Consider the following 20,281-nt stretch of genomic DNA (forward strand, 5'->3'; position numbering starts at 1 on the left):
TTCTCTCATCACTTACTCACCCTCATGCCATCCCAGATGTGTATGATTACGATTTTTTGAAGAATATCTCAGCTCTGTTCGTCCATTCAATGCAAGTGAATGGTGGCCAAAACCTTGAAGCTCCAAAAGCACATAAAAACAGCATAAAAGTAATCCATACGACTCCAGTGGTTACATCCATGTCTTCAGAAGTTATATGATAAGTCTGGGTGAGAAAGAGATAAATATTTATATCCCTTTTTTCACATTCACATTCTTCATCTTTCGTTTTTGGCACATTCTTAGTACATATTTCCACCTACTAATTAGGGCAGGGAGGAGAATTTATAGTAAATAAGGACTTAAATATTGCTTTGTTTCTCACCCACACCAATCATATCACACAGACATGGGTTAAACCACTGGAGTCATATGGATTACTTTTATGCTGGCTTCATGTCCTTTTTAGAGCTTTAAAGTTCTCGTCACCATTCACTTGCATTGAATGGACCTATCTTCATTTGTGTTCTGCAGAAGAAAGAAATTCATATACATCTGGGATGGCATGAGGGTGAGTAAATGATGAGAGAATTGTCGTTTTTGGGTGAACTTTTAAAAGTGAAGTCTGTAATTGTTTAAAAAAATTAATTCCACCTATATAAAGTGCAAAGAAAACTACTGCAGTTGCCTTACCGAAAACTGTAAACACTGTCGATCTGTGGCACTTCAAAACCACTGCACTGTTTGTTTGAGTGGTCTGATATATCAGCATTTGCTAAACAACTTCAGTGAGTTCGGGACTACCTGCTTATCTAAACAATAGTAGAAGATGGGTGGAATGAAAGGGGCAATATGAGTGGAATTTAAAAATGTAAAAAAAACAAATTGCCATTTTAAACAAGTTTGAACAAGTATTTGTAAATGAATTAAACCTACAGGTACCTCCCTAACTCAAACCTTTAACCGGAACTTAACCGATAGTGGGGAAAGAAAATGGTAAAAAAAAATAAATAAAAAAAACTGATGTCCACACCCTAAACCTAAACCTTACAGATAGTGTAATAAAATCAAATGTGAGATGAAAAATACAACAGCTGAAGCAGCCACATCATTTCGTGGTGCTTGTGTGACACATTTGTAGTTGTATATGTACATACACTGTATGTAGTTGGTTATATAATACTATGTATTGTTCAAATCATGCATTATAGTAAAAGTGTTTCAATGCAATAAGATAGTAACTTGAACGTTCTATTCAATACAACCGCATCTTAAATGTTCTATTAAATAAAACCATCGCTAGGTGTGACAATGAGGAGAAATGTGATGAAAATGAAGAAAAAAATTTTGCTTTTAAATTTGAGCATTTATAACTCCAGATTAATTATATGATATGTGACTTAATTTAGAAGTTATTCTTTTTCATATTTAAAAGTTGAGACAATATGAATTATACAGCAATTGCAGAAGATTTTAAAAGTTCTGTCAGCCAATAGAATCATCCTAGAAGGGTGTTACTTAGAGTGGGTGTGACAGATATCCTACACTTGGGATAAAAAGCATCTTTCTCCTTTGATGGCTGTTCAAAAGTAGCCATGAATTCTGATTAAATTACATTTATTACAAGTAACATACAACTCACAACATCCATTCATTGCTTTATGGATTTTGGAGTGCTCTCAAAAGAATATTCAGGTTTCAATACAAGTTAAGCTCAGCATTTGTTGCAAAATGTTGGTTACCACAAAAACTTATTTAGACTTGTTCCTCCTTTTCTTTTAAAAAGCAAAAATCAAGGTTACAGTGAGGCATTTACAATGGAAGTGTATCTGGCCAATTTTTGGAGGGTTTAGAGGAAGAAATGTGAAACTTATAATTTTATACAAGAACTTCCATAAATTTTTCTGTTAAAACTCATGTATTATTTGAGCTTTAAATTTGTTTAAATCGTAATTTTTACAGATATTTTAGAGTTTATGGCATTATGACAACATGGCAACAAAAATGTAAAATTGTCTATAACTCTCCACAGAAAACGTAGTAATCTAATTTATCAAAGTAAATCATGTCAACACATACACTCACCTAAAGGATTATTAGGAACACCATACTAATACTGTGTTTGACCCCCTTTCGCCTTCAGAACTACCTTAATTCTACGTGGCATTGATTCAACAAGGTGCTGGAAGCATTCTTTACAAATGTTGGCCCATATTGATAGGATAGCATCTTGCAGTTGATGGAGATTTGTGGGATGCACATCCAGGGCACGAAGCTCCCGTTCCACCACATCCCAAAGATGCTCTATTGGGTTGAGATCTGGTGACTGTGGGGGCCATTTTAGTACAGTGAACTCATTGTCATGTTCAAGAAACCAATTTGAAATGATTCGAGCTTTGTGACATGGTGCATTATCCTGCTGGAAGTAGCCATCAGAGGATGGGTACATGGTGGCCATAAAGGGATGGACATGGTCAGAAACAATGCTCAGGTAGGCCGTGGCATTTAAACGATGCCCAATTGGCACTAAGGGGCCTAAAGTGTGCCAAGAAAACATCCCCCACACCATTACACCACCACCACCAGCCTGCACAGTGGTACCAAGGCATGATGGATCCATGTTCTCATTCTGTTTACGCCAAATTCTGACTCTACCATCTGAATGTCTCAACAGAAATCGAGACTCATCAGACCAGGCAACATTTTTCCAGTCTTCAACTGTCCAATTTTGGTGAGCTCTTGCAAATTGTAGCCTCTTTTTCCTATTTGTAGTGGAGATGAGTGGTACCCTGTGGTGTCTTCTGCTGTTGTAGCCCATCCACCTCAAGGTTGTGCGTGTTGTGGCTTCACAAATGCTTTGCTGCATACCTCGGTTGTAACGAGTGGTTATTTCAGGCAAAGTTGCTCTTCTATCAGCTTGAATCAGTCGGCCCATTCTCCTCTGACCTCTAGCATCAACAAGGCATTTTTAGCCCACAGGACTGCCGCATACTGGATGTGTTTCCTTTTCACACCATTCTTTGTAAACCCTAGAAATGGTTGTGCGTGAAAATCCCAGTAACTGAGCAGATTGTGAAATACTCAGACCGGCCCGTCTGGCACCAACAACCATGCCACGCTCAAAATTGCTTAAATCACCGTTCTTTCCCATTCTGACATTCAGTTTGGAGTTCAGGAGATTGTCTTGACCAGGACCACACCCCTAAATGCATTGAAGCAACTGCCATGTGATTGGTTGATTAGATAATTGCATTAATGAGAAATTGAACAAGTGTTCCTAATAATCCTTTAGGTGAGTGTATACTGTTTACGTCTTATAGCTATACTTCTGAAACAGTGAGTATTTTAACATTTTCAGATTGGATCTATTCACTTCCATTGTAAGTGCCTCAGTGTAACCCAGATTTTCTTTTGCCTTTTTTTAAAAGAAATGGTGGGACAAATTGAAATGATTTTTTGCGGTCAAACAACATTATGCCACAAATGCAGTCGACAGAGCTTAGCTTAAAATTGAGCTTGAAAGGAATATTTCACCAAAACTTTGGTCATATTTTACTTCCCCTTATATTGTTCCAAACCAGTACAATTTTCTTTCTTCTGGATATTTAAGAAGCATGCACACAATTTTCAAAGCTTCACCCTCATTGACCTAATTTCCTCCCTCAACCCTCAGGTGGGCTGACCCCATCTCTCTTATATCTCCACTGAGTCAAAACAGGGTGACAGTCATACCAGTACATTGACCACATTTTATCTCGGTATAAGAGAGTTGGAGTAGGAGGCTGGCATGAAAACACAGATGCTTTTTTCACAGCCTTGTCAATGGGAAAGAATGAATATCTTCCCTCCTCCATTTCTCCAATTGAGCAGAGGCTGTTTATTGATTAGCCTGCAATGCAACACCATAGCTAATCTAATGCCATAATGGGGACCTGGAGGTGGCAATCATAGCTTGAATGCAAAACAAATCACACTGATTTACACACATGCACATCCACATTCAGACTTTATTCACAATTAATTTTACAGGTGCACAGTATAGATTTTAATGCAATGGGTCTATTCAGGTTTTGATTGTTTTGAGATCAATCAATTTGATTTCTGAGTGAAAAATGCCTAGTTATGTACTTTTGTTTGTTATCAGCTCATTATATCTGTGAGAAAGTGGTTGATGTATTCACTGCATTATGCATTCAATCAGATCTCTAAGGTTTGAAACACCTACTTGTGTGTTTGTTATTTCTAAAATAATTATTTTTTTTATAAAATGAATAAAGAAAAGTGACATGAGGAAATTATATTATATCTATTTAATAATATATTTAAAAACAACACAAGAAAACTGGGCTGGGCAGACTGTTTTTGTTAGATTATTTATAATATGCTGAAATGATCTGACATCTGGCATGACTTTAATATGCCAGTGAGACAACTGACATACCAAAATACTGTAGATGAATAATTGTGTTGCCTTTCTGTGAAAATCCCAGAGCCGCTCAAAGCGTAACATAATATCATTATGACACTGACTGGGGTTTCATTTGTGGACCACAACTGTAGTATTATATAGAACTTACTGTAGGTAGCATATAGGAAATAGTATATATTTAAAACGTGTATTTGTTTTCTTTCACTAGTAGGCATATCTATATGTTATTACATTCTGTTATGTTGTTTATGATCTGAAAATTGTATTGCTTTGCGGTTACTATTTCATAGCTTGACACTTAAAGTTGCAGTATGTAAGATTCAGAAACACTTGTTATTAATGACACCTGTGGCCGTTAAGTGAACTGCAGTCAGCTACCTGTTGCTTGTGCTCATGCACACACTCCATAAGGCCTGGAGCATCGGCCAAAACAATGACATAATGTACTAAGAGACTGAACGTGATGCACCGGCATCATGCTGACAGATGAGGTTGCATAATTAAAACTACACAGTTATGATTGTTTTACTACAAACTTTGAGACTGTATATTATATTTGACACTCCAGTGCTGGAACAGGGCTAAAACAAAGTGTGGATATACGTCTGACTATGCGAGACTCTAGTTTGAAGTAATCACTTTTCTTTGCAATGATACATTGACTGTATTTATACGATAGCCTATATCGGCGTTAGCTAGCTAGCTAGTTTTATCAATAGCTGTTAGCTATTTGATGGATGATGACAGAAGCCGTTTATAAAATAGACTGTACATTATAAACATGTTGACACAATTCAGTATTGAATTCCATCACAACAGTTATTTTGATGTATCAATGCGCTATTGCTTTATAATAATAGAATGTATATATTTTATGTATAAGCAAGTTACGTTACACTAATGAATGGGTCTTTTTGCATTATCTTGAACATTGTCTAGCATTCATTTCACGTGTTATTGTAGTTTATCTAAAATTACACAGATCAATCCTTATGGCACTATATTTCACATGATTAGCAGTTATGTAAGCGTACCTGTCCAATACCTGTCCAATAATTCAGGGTCTGTTTTGATCCCCAAAACCAAATGAAGGTCCCTCCAGGAATCAAATGCCCTGCCGATGTTCACTCTAGTTTTTGCTGGACCACGATCACATTCCCGCTTAGCCAGATGGGATTCAGTAAATATATGTTTTATTTTTTGTTGTTGTTTTTTTTGGCTTAATTGGAGTTTGTGTAGGATTCGGTGTTGTGTTGGGAGCCCGACGTTTGCTGGATTCCATCTCTAAGATAACGTGACCTAGTGTTGCAGTTTGTTGTCGCTGTTGAATAGCGGAAGAGAAGCACTGAGGCAAGGCTCTCGGAAGCGCATAAATGTCACATCCTTTCGATTTTCCCGGCAAATGTGACCCACTCCCTTCACATGAAAATCAGTCTACAGGCTTTAATAGGCTACCTAGGAAGTCCGGGAAGGGCTCATTCTTTAAGTTGCATTACAAGCCGTTCACACATTGGCAAACAAAAAGGCAAATATTACATGAAAAATTGTACATATTGCACCTTTAAAAGAGTCTTCTCTTAATTAAAGGAATATTTTGTGTTCAATACAAGTTAAGCTCAAGTGACAGCATTTGTGGCATAATGTTGATTACCACAAAAATGTATTTAGACTCATCCCTTCTTTACTTTAGCAAAAATCTTGATTACAGCGAGGCACTTACAATGGAAGTGAATTTTTGGAGGGTTTTTAGGCAGAAATATGAAGATTCTAATTTTATAAAAGCACTTACATACATTTTCTATTAAAACTCATGCATTATTTGAGTTGTAAAGTTGGTTAAATCTTCATTATAACAGTCGTATTAGGGGTTGCTGACATTCTGTCATCATGGCAACAAAGTTGTAAAATTGCATATAACGCAACACAGAACAGTTTAGTAAGTGATTTTATCACACTAATGTTATAATGTTAATGTGTTAAAATGCATATTGTTTATGTTTTATGACAATACTTTTGAAACATTTGAGTACTTTATGTTTACGGATTGGCCCCATTCACTTCCATTGTAAGTGCCTCACTGTAACACTAAAAGCAAGTTTAATATTCTCCAAAAAAAAGAGTAGGTTTTTAAGGTTAATGCTTAATGCTAAAGTTTGCTCTATGGATTTCTAAATGAATTAAACCTACAGGCACCTCCCTAACCCAAACCTTTAACTGTAACTTAACCGATTGTGGGGAAAGAAAATGTGAAAAAAATCTTACAGATATTTTAATATAATCAAATGTGAGATGAAAAACACAATAGCTGAAGCAGCCACATTATTTCGTGGTGCTTGTGTGACATTTTCGTGTTTGTAGTTGCATATGTACATATACTGTATGTAGTTAAAATGTATTGTGTTTCAAAGCATGCATTATAGTAAAAGTGTTTCAATGTAATAAGATAGTAATGTGTGGGGAGCAGAGTGAAAAATTTGTGCTTATTAAATGTTAATCTGCCATTTTAAGTGAATTAAAGTAATTGTTGTTGTAGTGCCTCTAGTGTTATTTACTAGGGGTATAAATCGGATGTTTCATCACAATACGATCTTATATCGATTCTCTTGGCCTGCAAGCCGATATTTGCAGAAAAGTCTGCTGCGATACGATTTAGATTCAATTCTATTCAGGGCCCTGTGATTGATATTCCGATATAATGTGTCTATTTTACACAATCAATTAAAAAACTTTGAATATTTTATTAACCTCTCTTAAAAGAGCAAATTCAGCTGATCAGAGGGAGAACGAGATAAGGGGCAGCCGGAGAGAGAGACGCACGCGGTCACATTGTATATGTGTCTGTGTTTATGTTTGTTTTAAGTTAAGTTTCTGATTAAACTTTACGTTGATTGTTCAGCCGGTTCCCACCTCCTCCTTGCCCGTCCTTGAACTGTCAGTAGTAAGTGTATTGATGTATAGATGTGTTAAGTCTTATAACTGATGCTGGGCAGCAAGTCTTTCTCTTTCCCTCATTAGTGCTGTTCAGAATGTCGGCGTTGTCAAGGTGTTTCACATGATGGTTGAACTGCTCCATGATACAAATTCGCATGTAAAATTAAAATGGGTCACATGCACAATGATATCGTTGGAAGCCATTAGTCATGAATATCGTGCATCTAAGCTCTCCGTTTGACTCAAGAGCTCGCAATTTAAGGAGCGCCAATTGCGCGCACCGATCCTGTCACTGGTCTGGAGCTTGCGTTTCATGGGAAGCTCGGTTGACGCGTGCGCATGGATAGCAAAGCGCAATTTGGCTTCTAAGACCCTGCGCACATCCTTGTCTACATGAAAAGCGTATGTAGTGCTCATAAAGTGAAATGAATGAGGTTGCTTCATCGCCTGACGGAAATAGGTACGGACGTGGCTGACATGAGTGTATTAAAATAAAGGTGCATCTTTTTTCTTTAAATTTTTCCTTTTTTCCTCAATTTGATATGCCCAAATCCTAATGCAATAAATGTCCTCATGGTGGCGTAGTGACTCGCCTCAATCCGGGTGGTGGAGGATGAATCTAAATTATCTCCGTGTCTGAGACCGTCAATCTGCACATCTTATCACGTGGCTTGTTGAGCCTGTTACTGCGTAGACGTAGCACATGTGGAGGCTTCACGCTATTCTCCGCAGCATCCACACACAACTCACCACGCACTGAGAGCGAGAACCACATTATAGCGACCATGAGGAGGTTACCCCAACGTGACTCTAGCACCCTAGCCTAGCATCTGTGCCAATTGCTTACTTAGGAAGACTGACTGGAGTCACTCAGCATGCCCTGGATTTTGAACCGTTGGCTATTGGATCGATACATCGATCCAGATCGATGGATCGTTACACCCATATTATTTAACTAAAAAACTGCATCGATACATAGAACGAGGCACGTAAAAGTAATTTCGCAAAAATTTGGTTATAGTTATGTTTTTACTATGAGACCAGGTTGGATTTAGTACAACATTAGAGTGAGAAAATCATCACAGAATTTTCCATTTTTGGCTGAACTATCCCTTTAACCCCAGGTTGTTCAATTTCTATTTAACATGTGTCCCTGTTGTCCTCAACATCACCTTTTGTTGGTACTCAAGGTCTGGCTGTGATCTCATGTCTGAAATGGTCGCAGTGTCTTTAGCCTCACTTGACTGCGTTATAAGCTAGATGAATGAGGCTGGCATTACCTTTGGCCCGACACAGTCTGTCGCTACGGTGACCAATGCAAAGTCATTATCTGGAAGGGGTTGTGATGTCTCTTTTATTCTTCCCCTTCATGAAATATTCATGAAATATTTCACACTGAGCAGATGAGCTGCTAAAATATACATGCAGTCAGTGTGACAGCTTGGATTATTCTTGACTTCCTCTTAACCCGTCTGTGATAAAGTGCTCCATTGCTGAACTCAATTGCTGTTTGGACAACTGTTAAAAAGTCCATCTTAACTTGGATTTGTTTTAAATTGTTGACGACATATGATAATTTTTTTATATTCAATTTAAATGTGATAAGAAGGAGATAGTTCATCCGGAAAAAAAAAAAATCTAATTATATAAGTCTCCACTTTCACTTCCACATTCTTCTTCTTTTGTTTTTTGGTGATTCCCATTCTTCAAGCATATCACCACCTACTGCTCGAGTCTGGTCAAAAGTGGAGATATACTGTATGGTAACACTTTACGACAAGGTTCCATTCATTAACATTTGTTCAGTGTTTCCCATTAATTACCAGTTTCATAATGAACCAAAAATATTTGTATACTTCTCATAATAACATAAAAGATCTCTAAGGTTGTGTTTTGCGCCATTTCTTCGACAAAGCCTCTCTCACTGCTAGTCAGTCAGGGCCACACACATGCACTGGAACCACCTGGCTGCATCTGAGACACCAATGCATTTTAAGGACACAACATTGTTTGAGGTAAGTAATATGAATTAACATTGCAGTTATCCACAAGTCCAATCACAATTTTATCATTATCAATGTACGACAGCAAACAGATAACGTTACTGCATACGTTATCATTGATAATTAACATTAATTAGGCTGACACCAGAATGTCTAAGACCAAAAGTGCTATATCTGGTAAAAGTCAAAGAACTCTGTGAGAACTAACATCATAAAACTCTCACACAGAAGAGCATCTCTACCTGAGACAACACATCCTACTGATTAAGGACCATAAAATGCTAAACACACTCACATCTGCCCCCTCTCTTACATACCTCACCTCAGGTCAAGTTATGACCGTTCTGTTATGTAAAAGGTTTTCTGATCATCCATTTTTGGTATCATTCAAGAGGTCTCAGTGCAACTGGTAAAACAGTCTTATTCCCTTTCAGCAAAGCCAAACCACAAGTAAGATTAAAGAACTTAGTAAAATACTGCATTCTGTCAGGGGCAGGACTAGATGCTGTATGCAGATTAGGTGCATTCTTTGAAAATATCAAAAGACCTACTCAATCACAATTTCAAAGGTCTACTCACAACTCCCTAAATTGTAACCCAAATCAAACATACACATCTGAAATCACAATAGAACCATTAGGTACTTAAGAAAGGATGGCAGAGGAGCTCAGGGAGTCTGTATTCAGATATCCCACTCAATTATGTTTTGATAAAATGTCTTAAATTGACTTATTATTGTCTAATTGGAATTGATGTATGTATTATTTTACCTGGTAAATAAATCTTTACATTTGAGTTTATTCTGGTTTACTTTGAAACTATTGTCTTTAGTAGATTAAGTTAAGTCCATGTTACCGCAAATCTACGACCAGGTAAGTAGTGGACTAAAGCTCAGTTTTGAGTGGAGCATGTGGCACACCGGCTGAGACTTTAGAGCTCTGACTAACAAATTGACATTATTTCTAGTGTACTTAGAGTGTACAGGCTTGATATGGAATTTCCATTCAGGACAACATTAAGTTGTCGACCAAGCCTAAATAGGGTGAAGTCTAAACCTCTGGTTATTGTAATACTTTCTACCTAAGTGTACATAGGAAACTATGGCATGATTATATAAAGTTATTTTAACTTAGTTATTGTTGATCTGTCTTTGTAAATTTAGTGGTCATGACCTCTGGGTAGAAATAATGTTACTCTAATTAAGTGTTTTCTATCTAAAAGGACTAAACTGTATACGTTTAGAAAAGAGCAAGCGTGAGCAGCCATCTAATTAGTATTTAGTCAATTACTGTTTTAATGACAAATACTGGTGTATTTGTGACCGTGAGATCCGTGTACACGGCCGGCACGAGACTCCCTAAGCAACAGGAATCTGAATGAATGAGTACAATATACAATAGAGTTAAATGCGATGATCAAATTTTAAACCAAATTTAATAATAATGATTAAGATTGGAACATTAATATATCCATGGAAACTTTTATAATTGGAGTCAGATAAAATAAACAGTTATTTAATTGGAACGAAATAACTTAAACTGAATGCGCACGATAAGACAGAACACGCAGGAGACCTTCAGGATACCGTCCTTGGGACAGTGGGTGACTTCCCCCTTACATTAGCTAAGTAAGCTGTCAGTCTTCTCGCTTATGTCAAATGACATATCCGGCAACTTGTCGTGAAAAACAATGTATAACATATATAACATTATTGTGATGAGGAATAGGGCAGGGCTGGGCCGTGAGTGCACATGTCCGGTCCGCAAAAGGGCTAATCAGCCAAGGAGAGAGATAAAGCAGAGCCGTATGCGGCAGTTCGGGAGAGAGAGAGCCACACGCAGCTGCCGTGTGTGTTTATGTTTAAGTTTTACGTTTTCTTAAAAGATTATTTTGATAGTTTGTCTGGTTCCCGCCTCCTCCTTGCCCATTTTAAACCCTGTTACAGTTTTATCTAGCTAGCTAACGTTAGCTAATTATCTAATGTTAATGTTATTACCAGCGGCTCTCAGTAATGCTACTGTTTCAAGCTTAATGTTTGTACCCTTGATTTTCAGATCATGAGCATTTTTTAATATTTCAAGAAGAGAGAGTGAAATCCACCACCAGATGAGGAAGAAACAGCTACAGAGGTAGCTAGCTGTTATAGCTAGCATAGTTAGATGGCAAGTCAATATCCAAACAGATTATTCTATAATCTGTATATTATATATATATAATAAACTGGAGTAAAAGTGGCATTTTAACGTTACTTGCTTCTTTGTAGCAGAAGAGACAGCTTCTCCAGGTAGCAGAAGAGACAGCCTCTCCTTACTCTCATAGAGGGACAGACATTTAAAGAGGGGCAGCAGGACAGATATTTCCCATAAGGGCAGCAGGGGAGACAGCCTCCCCTGAGGAAGGGACAGTAGGTGATTTTGACAGTAGAGAAAGGGTTAGTAGGTCAGAGTAGTTTCAGTTCACTTTTTGAACTGCATTAAACTCCATCTCGTTTACCATATTTTGTGGGTCTGACTTTTTTTTGCTGAGTTGTCACCATTCATATCAATACAACCAATGTGTTTACGATTATATTTCTACTAGAGCATAAAATTGTTCACAAGAGCACAAAGTTCTTCATAGGTATAGCATCTTAAATTTGCTCTCAAAGTGCACCAGATTGATGCATTTAATGGCTCCTACACACTACACGACTTTCAAAGCTGTTGGATCGTTGTACCATTCATGTTACACAACTTTTTCAAATTAAACGACGAATCCGTGACGGGGTGAACACATTACAAAACATTTCACTATTGACGAATCCCCAATGACTGAATACAAGCGAGAAGTGATACGAGATACAAAACAAATGCATGATCATATGTTTTGCATTTCAGAATATGATGTGTCAAGGCATCAATAATTGTATTGGTTTATTGGAAAAAGTACCTCCTACTGTAAAATCGACCTATTTGCTTACCTGACTGTCCAAGAGAATTGGCAATTGCTCTCCAACTCTTCTCTTTCTCTACCCGGTTGTGGTACAGTTCAGAAGAAACATTAAATATGCACTGGTGCTCCTGCCAATGTTCCACACATTTTTCCTCCATTTCTTCAGTCCAATGAGACTTTCTTGATACCGCAGGCATCTCATTGACTGTAGGTCAACGCTGCAGTTGTATTCAGTCAAAACATATTTCACATTGCCTGATTTGGAATCGCAGACGGGTCCAGTTATTTAACATCCTAGATATCTCGCTGCCATCGGCGACGTGTCGGCACTTCTCTCAAATCGCATCTTTGATAGTTCATACATTGTGATCGTCGCTCACAGGAGCGAGCTCCGATTTGCCCACGATTTCAGGCTTTTGTCGGCGACCTCCACAAAACTGTCGGCAAGCGAAAACCGGGCTTAAAATCGTGTAGTGTAAACTCTGCATAACTTTAAAATTTACAACTTTTTTCCAGGGAACCATGGCCCCAGACCCCCCTAGAGGGTCAGAGGTCCACCCACCACAGTTTCACAAAATCCTTTGTTAGTTTATGCATTAGGGATCATGAACTAACATTTGACTATATATTTTTAAATCTTTGTTAATGTTAGTTAATAAAAATACAATTGTTAATTGTTTGTTCGTGTTAGTTCATGGTGAATTAACTAATTAATGTTAACGAATAAACTTTTGATTTAAAAAATTTAGATAGTGTATGGTGAAAATAACATTAACTAAATGTAAATAATGTTGTTAACTAATGTTAACAAATGGAACCTTATTGTAAAGTGTTACCTAATAGGTATAGTAAAAAAAGGAATTAAATTTAGTTTCTCACCGACATCTATTTTAAATCAATCTTATACTATATCTTCATCTACCTTATATTATCTTTTCGCATCAGAGGACATGGGTCTCACCACTGGAGTCCTATGGATCACTTTCATGCTACCTTTATGTGCTTTTTGGAGCTTCAAATTTCTGGTCACCATTCACTTGCAATGTGTGGAGCAATGTAAATGACTGGTTGTGATTGGCTAATCTCTTTGCATGTAAAATAAGTAACAATGCCCCCATTAATACTAAATAGGAACTGATATATAAACGTGGACTGTTTTGTTATGGCATATACAACTAGATGTTGAGTTTTATTTCTAGAAAATAGCAAGGAATATTCTGTATTCAATAATGTGTCCCCATTAACCTACACAAGATGATACATGTTATTTCTTCTCCACTTTCTCTTATTAGGCTATTACCGAACTTGAGCTACATAACTCCACAACAGAAACAAACTCAATGACTCCTCCCATCAAAAGAGTTTGAGACTTTCAATCGAGTATCACTTTCAAATGTGCAGTCTCCGATCGATGAAAGCAAGGAGCAGAAAAAAGAGAGAAGATGCAAAGGTAGAACTTTTGTGACTATGTGAAAAACAGTCAATATCTGAATTAAATGATGGATTTGAAGGTGAAGAACAATGCAGAAGCAGAGGAATTTCTCTTCAGCCGCATGGCTAATGCTTCAAAGATACAAGCAATGACCTCAAACCCTGAAGATTGCACTTCAAAATGGATAAATGTTTTAAACATTTTCTTTCTAAAATAACTTCAACTCTGTAATAAACACAACCTGCTGATTAACAGTAAATTAAAGTCCATGAATAGTGAAAAAAGGCATATCGTTCTCTCTCAAAAACACGTTCTATTTTCAAAATCTCTCCTAAATAAATGTCATCATGTGCTTGATTTGCTTTGCAGTTGAAAAGGTGAATGCATTTTTCAGATAAATACAACACCCCTTCTTTGATCCAATTACAAGCAAGCTATATTTAGTATCTGTAACAGAAACTCAATTATTAATGAGACATGAAACATAAGATAACCCAGTGGAAGTATTTTAGGGACCCAATAACAGATAATTTCTGCACACCCTAACCAGCAGAAAACAGCAAATTAATCAGTTTAGGAAAATCCATAAAAAAAATGCATCTTCAGATCCAGTGATTCAATGCTATTGGAGATGCTTTTTAAAAGTAGGACACATTTTTATTTATTTATAATCATAAGTAGTCCCTGTTTACAGCTCATAGACTCAAATGATCATTGATTAGCCTTCAAAACAGATTCTATTACAGGCTAAAACTACATCCACTAATGTCAATGCACTGCTGTCAAAAATCAAGTGTGAGTATTCGTATTTAAGTGATATTTTCAGTGATGATGCGTTTGAGTCAATAGAGCTTATCCCTCATGTTGTATTGTGACTAGGGGTTTTGCAGATTAATTGGCACAGACAGCTGCTCTTGGAGATATTGTTTCAGTAAAAATCAATAACGATAGTTAGCAAATAGATTTTGTTTTCCTTTTGAGTTTGTGTGAGCTGGGAGCACAAACATTTCAAAATAAAAGTCCCAGGTGTATTTCGGGGACGTTTATGGTTAAAGTCTTGTGTTATGCGCAAGATCTTACATTTTTTTCTGGTTATAATTTGGATCTTAGTTGTACAGTAAACTTTGTCTGGGATCTCATTTATTTTGGACTCTTTTAGCCACTGTGCCTATGCCTGTGATAGAAAGAAAATACTTTTTTTTTACATTCAATAAAAAAATCAGTCAATTGATTGGTTATTGGTTTTTCAACCATAGTTATCAATATCGGCAAAATCCAATATCGGTCGACTTCTAGTTGTGACTCATTTTATTGTCAATTGGAGATCCCAGAGACCCCAATGATATACATGTAAAAAATAATTTTAGTAATTTCAAAATGAACCTTTATTTTCCCTTAAAATTCAATATGTAATATTAGGCTGGTATTATTAAAGCTTAAAGAGTTAGTTCACCCTAAAATAAAAATTCTCTAATTATTTACCCTCATGCCATCCCAGATTTGAATGACTTTCTTTCTTCTGTTGAACACAAATGAAGATTTTTAGAAGAATGTTTCTATCTAGTGGTTCAGTCAATGGCTTCAGAAGCAATATAATAGTTGTGAGTGAGAAAGATCAATATTTAAGTCCTTTTTTATTCTAAATCTCAACTTTCACTTTCACTTCCACATTCTTCTTTTGTTTTTGGCAATTCACATTATTTGTGCATATCGGGACTAAGAGTATACTGATGTCTTTCTCATCCAAACCTATAACGTCATTTCTGAAGATATGGATTTAACCGCTGGAGTCATATGGATTATTTTTATGTTGCATTTATATGCTTTTTGGAGCTTCAAAATTCTTGCCACTATTCACTTGCATTGTATGGACCTACAGGACTAAGATATTTAAAAATATATATATTTGTGTTCTGCAGAAGAAAGAAATTCATACACATCTGTGATGACATGAGGGTGTATCATAAAGTAAAACATGCACTTTTCTGAAATATTACTAATATCCTATATTGTTTTGGGTCATATTGACCCCTGCAAAAGCACACTGAACTTGTGTGTTCACCAATCTGAAAATCTTATCATATGAAAAATTAATTGCATTTATTCAAGTTTTATAAATGGGGTCTCTGACACCCAAAATATACGTAAAGTAAAAATTTTCATTTGCTTTTGTTTATAATCTTTTTAATATTATTATTATTAAAAAACAGCTCAAAATATCAGCCCAATACTTCTCTGGGGTAGTTCACCCAAAAATGAAAATTCTGTCATCATTTCACCCTCATGTTGTTTCAAACCCGTATTACATTCTCTCTTTCATGGAACCCAAATAGAGATGTTTGGAAGAATGTTAGTCTCTTTCACTATTCACTTTCATTGTATGGAAAAAAAGATTCAATGAAAGTGAATGGTGACTGCACTGTCAGTACCTAATATTCTGCCTAACATCTCATTTAGTGTTCCACAGAAGAATGAAAGTCATGAAAAACAACATGATACAATTTTCATTTATGAGATTTAAGGGTAAACAGTCTCTTCTTCTTTATGGATGGTTCCCCTGGCCTTTTTGACCGCAAACAGAACATGAGGGTTAAGTGCAATATCTCTATGAGATTGCAGAGTTTTCCCATGAGCATGCATTCACTGCATTAACATCTATAGTGTAGTATAGACAGCAATTACCTTAAACAGGCGTAGTATATTGGCCACCATAATGGAGACAGAGCTTGCTGCTGCACCTATCACACCAACAATCTTGTCTGGCTTGGCAAAGATGGGCTGCTCACCACTGGGGCATCGTACATCAGTAGAATCACGCTCAATGAGTGCTTGTACAAAGGTAAGTGACTGTTCCAGGGCATACGTGTCACGAGAACAGGTGTCCAAAATGCGCGCCCCCAATGTTACGTTGGGCAGCAAGTCTGGGTCTTTATTGATGAGGTCAATGGCGAAGAGCATGGCCTCTAATCGATTAATTCCTTTCTCTTTCTTAAGTTCGCCACAGGGGGCCCCACGCTCTCCCCGCGCATGCACAGGAAACAAACCACCTAGGATGATGTCACCGTCCAGTCTTATGGAATGGGCATACTCAGGGGCAAGGGGTAACAGGGGATCAGTTCGCTGGCTGACTGAGCTGGCCACCCACGTCAGCATAAGAAGACAACCATAAAATTCTAAGGCCTTCACCATGGCGGCATAAAGCTATGGATGATCCAAATGTACGAGCAGCAGTTTGTGGTACAATTACAGTGGTGGGAATCCAGTTGGGAAAAGCTGCAATATCTCAAGAGGGTCATCGGTGCCTCTTGCTGGAGGAACTGTACACCAAATTTTGGAATCCACCAAGGAGAACATTGGATTTGTAGGGTTGGGGTTTGGAAATGTCGAGAATTTGGTGGCTAAAAGAGAAAGGGGACAGAGATGTGGGAGTATGAGGCAATCACATAGTTGCTAGCCCATGAAGTACCAAGGTCACAGCCCACTAGAACCCTGTGTGAGAGAGAACAGCAGAGGAATATGCCTTCATCAGCAAAGAAAAAGCACATTATTTCTCAGAACAAACATATGCATAGAACAGCAGGGAACCGCTTAGTGTGAAAAATTTTGCTTTCACTTCAAGCAATCAGTGCAGTTGTGTACTTGCTAAAAACAAACCTGACAATCTACATTTAAAACGTGCATAGGCCTGCAGTTTCTGCATAAATCACTACATACAATATATACTGTATGTATATACGTATATCTACAGTATATGTATCTAAAACTTGTCTGTATATTACTTCAGTTTTGAATAGCTATATGAAATAAGTAATATCTTGACACAGGGCAGAGGTGGGGATACACACACACACACTATATGCATGCACAAAAGGTTTAGTATGTTGCTAATCAACTGTTCTTCTTTTTTTCCTTCTTCCATGCTGATACAAATTCCTCTTATGCATATGTACTTGCATAGATCGCCTCTCTTTCAGTGCTGACTGGAATTAATGGAGTCAATACAGCGCAGTAAAAGAAACAGTAATGCAGCATTGAAAACAAACACAAGAGAATAAGTTCAACTTTAATGACAAAATAAGATGTTTATATGCTGATTCCTTCAGTCGAATAAGAATTATATAGAACACCTCTATATTACAAAGTAGTATTGAGGATTGTAATATATTAAAGCAATATATTGAGTAACATCAGATAAGGCTTTGTTTCTTATTATTATAACTAATCATGTGAACGAACAAGGAAAAAAATGAATATACTTAGACTGTTGCATAGATAGCTTACTCATGAAAATGCATCAGAATAGAAATCAATGTCAGTGTCCCTCTATAGAGATGAAGAAATTGCTTGGCACATGCTGCTGGTATTGAACTTTCAAATATTTTAACTGCCAAAAGAAAAAGAAAAAAATCCAGACTGTTTTTCTTCTCTCTACTACTCGTGAAATTGCTTTGCATTCAGTTTAAAAAACAGCACCAGCATCAATTCGAAACATTCAAGGAGCATACTGTTCCATCCAAAAATTGCATTGCAACAATTAAAAAATTATGAAACACAAAATTTCAGAATAGCACAGCTGACTGCGTTGCTTTAACAAGATAAATAAATAACATACTGAAAGCATGCATACCTGCAGGTGGCTGAGCTCGCGCTCCTTTTCCCGTTTGTTCGCGCACTGATCGCTGCTGCTGCTTTGATGCTGCTGGGAGTGATAGCGCGCAAGAGAGGCACGCAGAGCGCACGAGCGCATCATTTCTTCTCGCGAATTGCGCAAATGCTCCCACTCTGTCGTGATTGGTCTGACAATTTGGACACTTTCGTCGCCCCGTGCCGCATCATACCAAACTGGAGTTAATCAAGTGCGAAACACTCAGCGGCATTTAAAAAAAAGGGAAAAAAAGAAAGAAAATAGAGAAAGAAAGAAGAAAAAAAGAAAAAGTGTTATTTGTTGAAGGCTCTTTAAACAGTATGACATCAAAGTAATAAGCATTTGCTATTGAAATGGGACAATATAAATGTGTGTCAGTCGCAGAAATCCAGTTGTTACTTTATTCCGTTAGTTTATATTGAGATAAGCAACAATACTTGCAGAAACATCAGTGCAGTTTTGGTTGTAGAGATTGAGTGGTTCAACAGCCACTAGTCTGAATTATCCAATTGCGCCATCTAGTGTGTATATCATGAATCAACACGGTCCATGATGTGTTGTTCTTTGAAACTGCAACAGATATGCTGTGGTCAAGCACAGGCACTTGAACTTTATTAACTTTAAAGGGTAACTAAACACCTGCTCAGAGTCTGACTCCGCCCACTAGAAATATTTTAAAATGCAGTAAAAGTGGGCAGACCCCGGCGGGGATAGAGGGAACGAACCGAGTGCGGGGCTGAGCGGGGGGGCACCTGAGACTCGTAGTGACGGATTAATTGACAGCTTCTGTCAGACTCTGTTATTATTATTCCTCACACGGTCGCAAGACGACATGTACATGAATCTGGCGTGGTGAGCTGGAACCTGCTTACGTCAGCTGTCACCGCTTACGTCACGAAGTACCGCAACAGCCAATAGGAAAATTCAACTGCAGTAGCCACCGTTCAACCTGAAGAGGGCAGCACTCAGACGTTTTTACACCATATATTGTAGAATTAAAACACTTTATACACAAATGTCAAAAAAATTACTTGAATCAATGACCAGTACTAATAAAGCCCCATGCTTACAGATCATTAATTAAAAAAAGTTGGTTTAGGGTTTAGTTACCCTTTAACTTGATTAATAATAACGTAGGTATTCTTGAAACCTAATAAATAAATAAATAAAGTGAGGTAGTAAGAGTTAGTTTACATAGTTACTTTCATCTGAGCACAGATTTTTAGAAGAATATTTCAGCTCTGTAGGTCCATCCAATGCAAGTGAATGGTGAACAAAACTTTAAAGCTCAAAAAAGCACATAAAGGCAGCATAAAAGTAATCCAAACGACTCTTTTGGACTATATAATGTGTGTGAGAAACAGATCAATATTTAAGTCCCTTTTTGACTATAAATCTCCATTATTACTTTCACTTCCAAGCACACAAGTGCTTTTTGGAGCTTCAAATGTAAGATGGCATGATGGTAATGGATGAGAGAATTTCCTTTTTTGGGTGAACTATCCCTTTTAGTTTATTTTAATATTCTTTTAACCATCTTTTAAAAATATTGATATTATCAAGCCAATTTCTGGAATAAAAAAAAAAGGTTGGAATATTCTAAAGTGACAAAACAACAACTTATACCACAAAACATCACAGAACTCATAAAATCCCTTGCTGGTTTTTTTTTTTTTTTTTTTCATAAAATCAATTCCTTAACTGACTTTCATAAAAAAAATAATAGTACTAAAGACTAACAGGATGGAAAGTGAAATTTATATATATATATATATATATATATATATATATATATATATATATATATATATATATATATATATATATATAAACTATACATTGACTTTTAACTGAATAATATTTCCAATAAAACCTGTTTAGTTTTCATTTCGTTAGATTCTTTTTGTTTGATACTGTTAGAATTGGTTCCA

At 36.8% G+C, this 20,281-nt stretch overlaps 1 protein-coding gene across 1 annotated transcript in view; it reads right to left on the bottom strand.

Moving 5' to 3' along the window:
• The window catches only part of LOC127640699 (metabotropic glutamate receptor 8-like), a 190,777-nt gene extending 172,258 nt beyond the window's left edge, over positions 1 to 18,519 (bottom strand). The window contains exons 1-2 of the mRNA XM_052123396.1: positions 18,333 to 18,519; positions 16,388 to 17,194 (exon numbers count right to left, since the gene is read on the bottom strand). Coding sequence (XP_051979356.1) covers positions 16,388 to 16,894 — 507 coding nt within the window. The 5' untranslated portion in view covers positions 16,895 to 17,194; positions 18,333 to 18,519. The remainder of the gene's footprint in view (positions 1 to 16,387; positions 17,195 to 18,332) is intronic.
• Between the last annotated feature and the right edge of the window lie 1,762 nt (positions 18,520 to 20,281).

This window comes from Xyrauchen texanus, chromosome 49 (assembly GCF_025860055.1).
Source record: "Xyrauchen texanus isolate HMW12.3.18 chromosome 49, RBS_HiC_50CHRs, whole genome shotgun sequence".
NCBI classification, from domain to species: Eukaryota; Metazoa; Chordata; class Actinopteri; order Cypriniformes; family Catostomidae; genus Xyrauchen; species Xyrauchen texanus.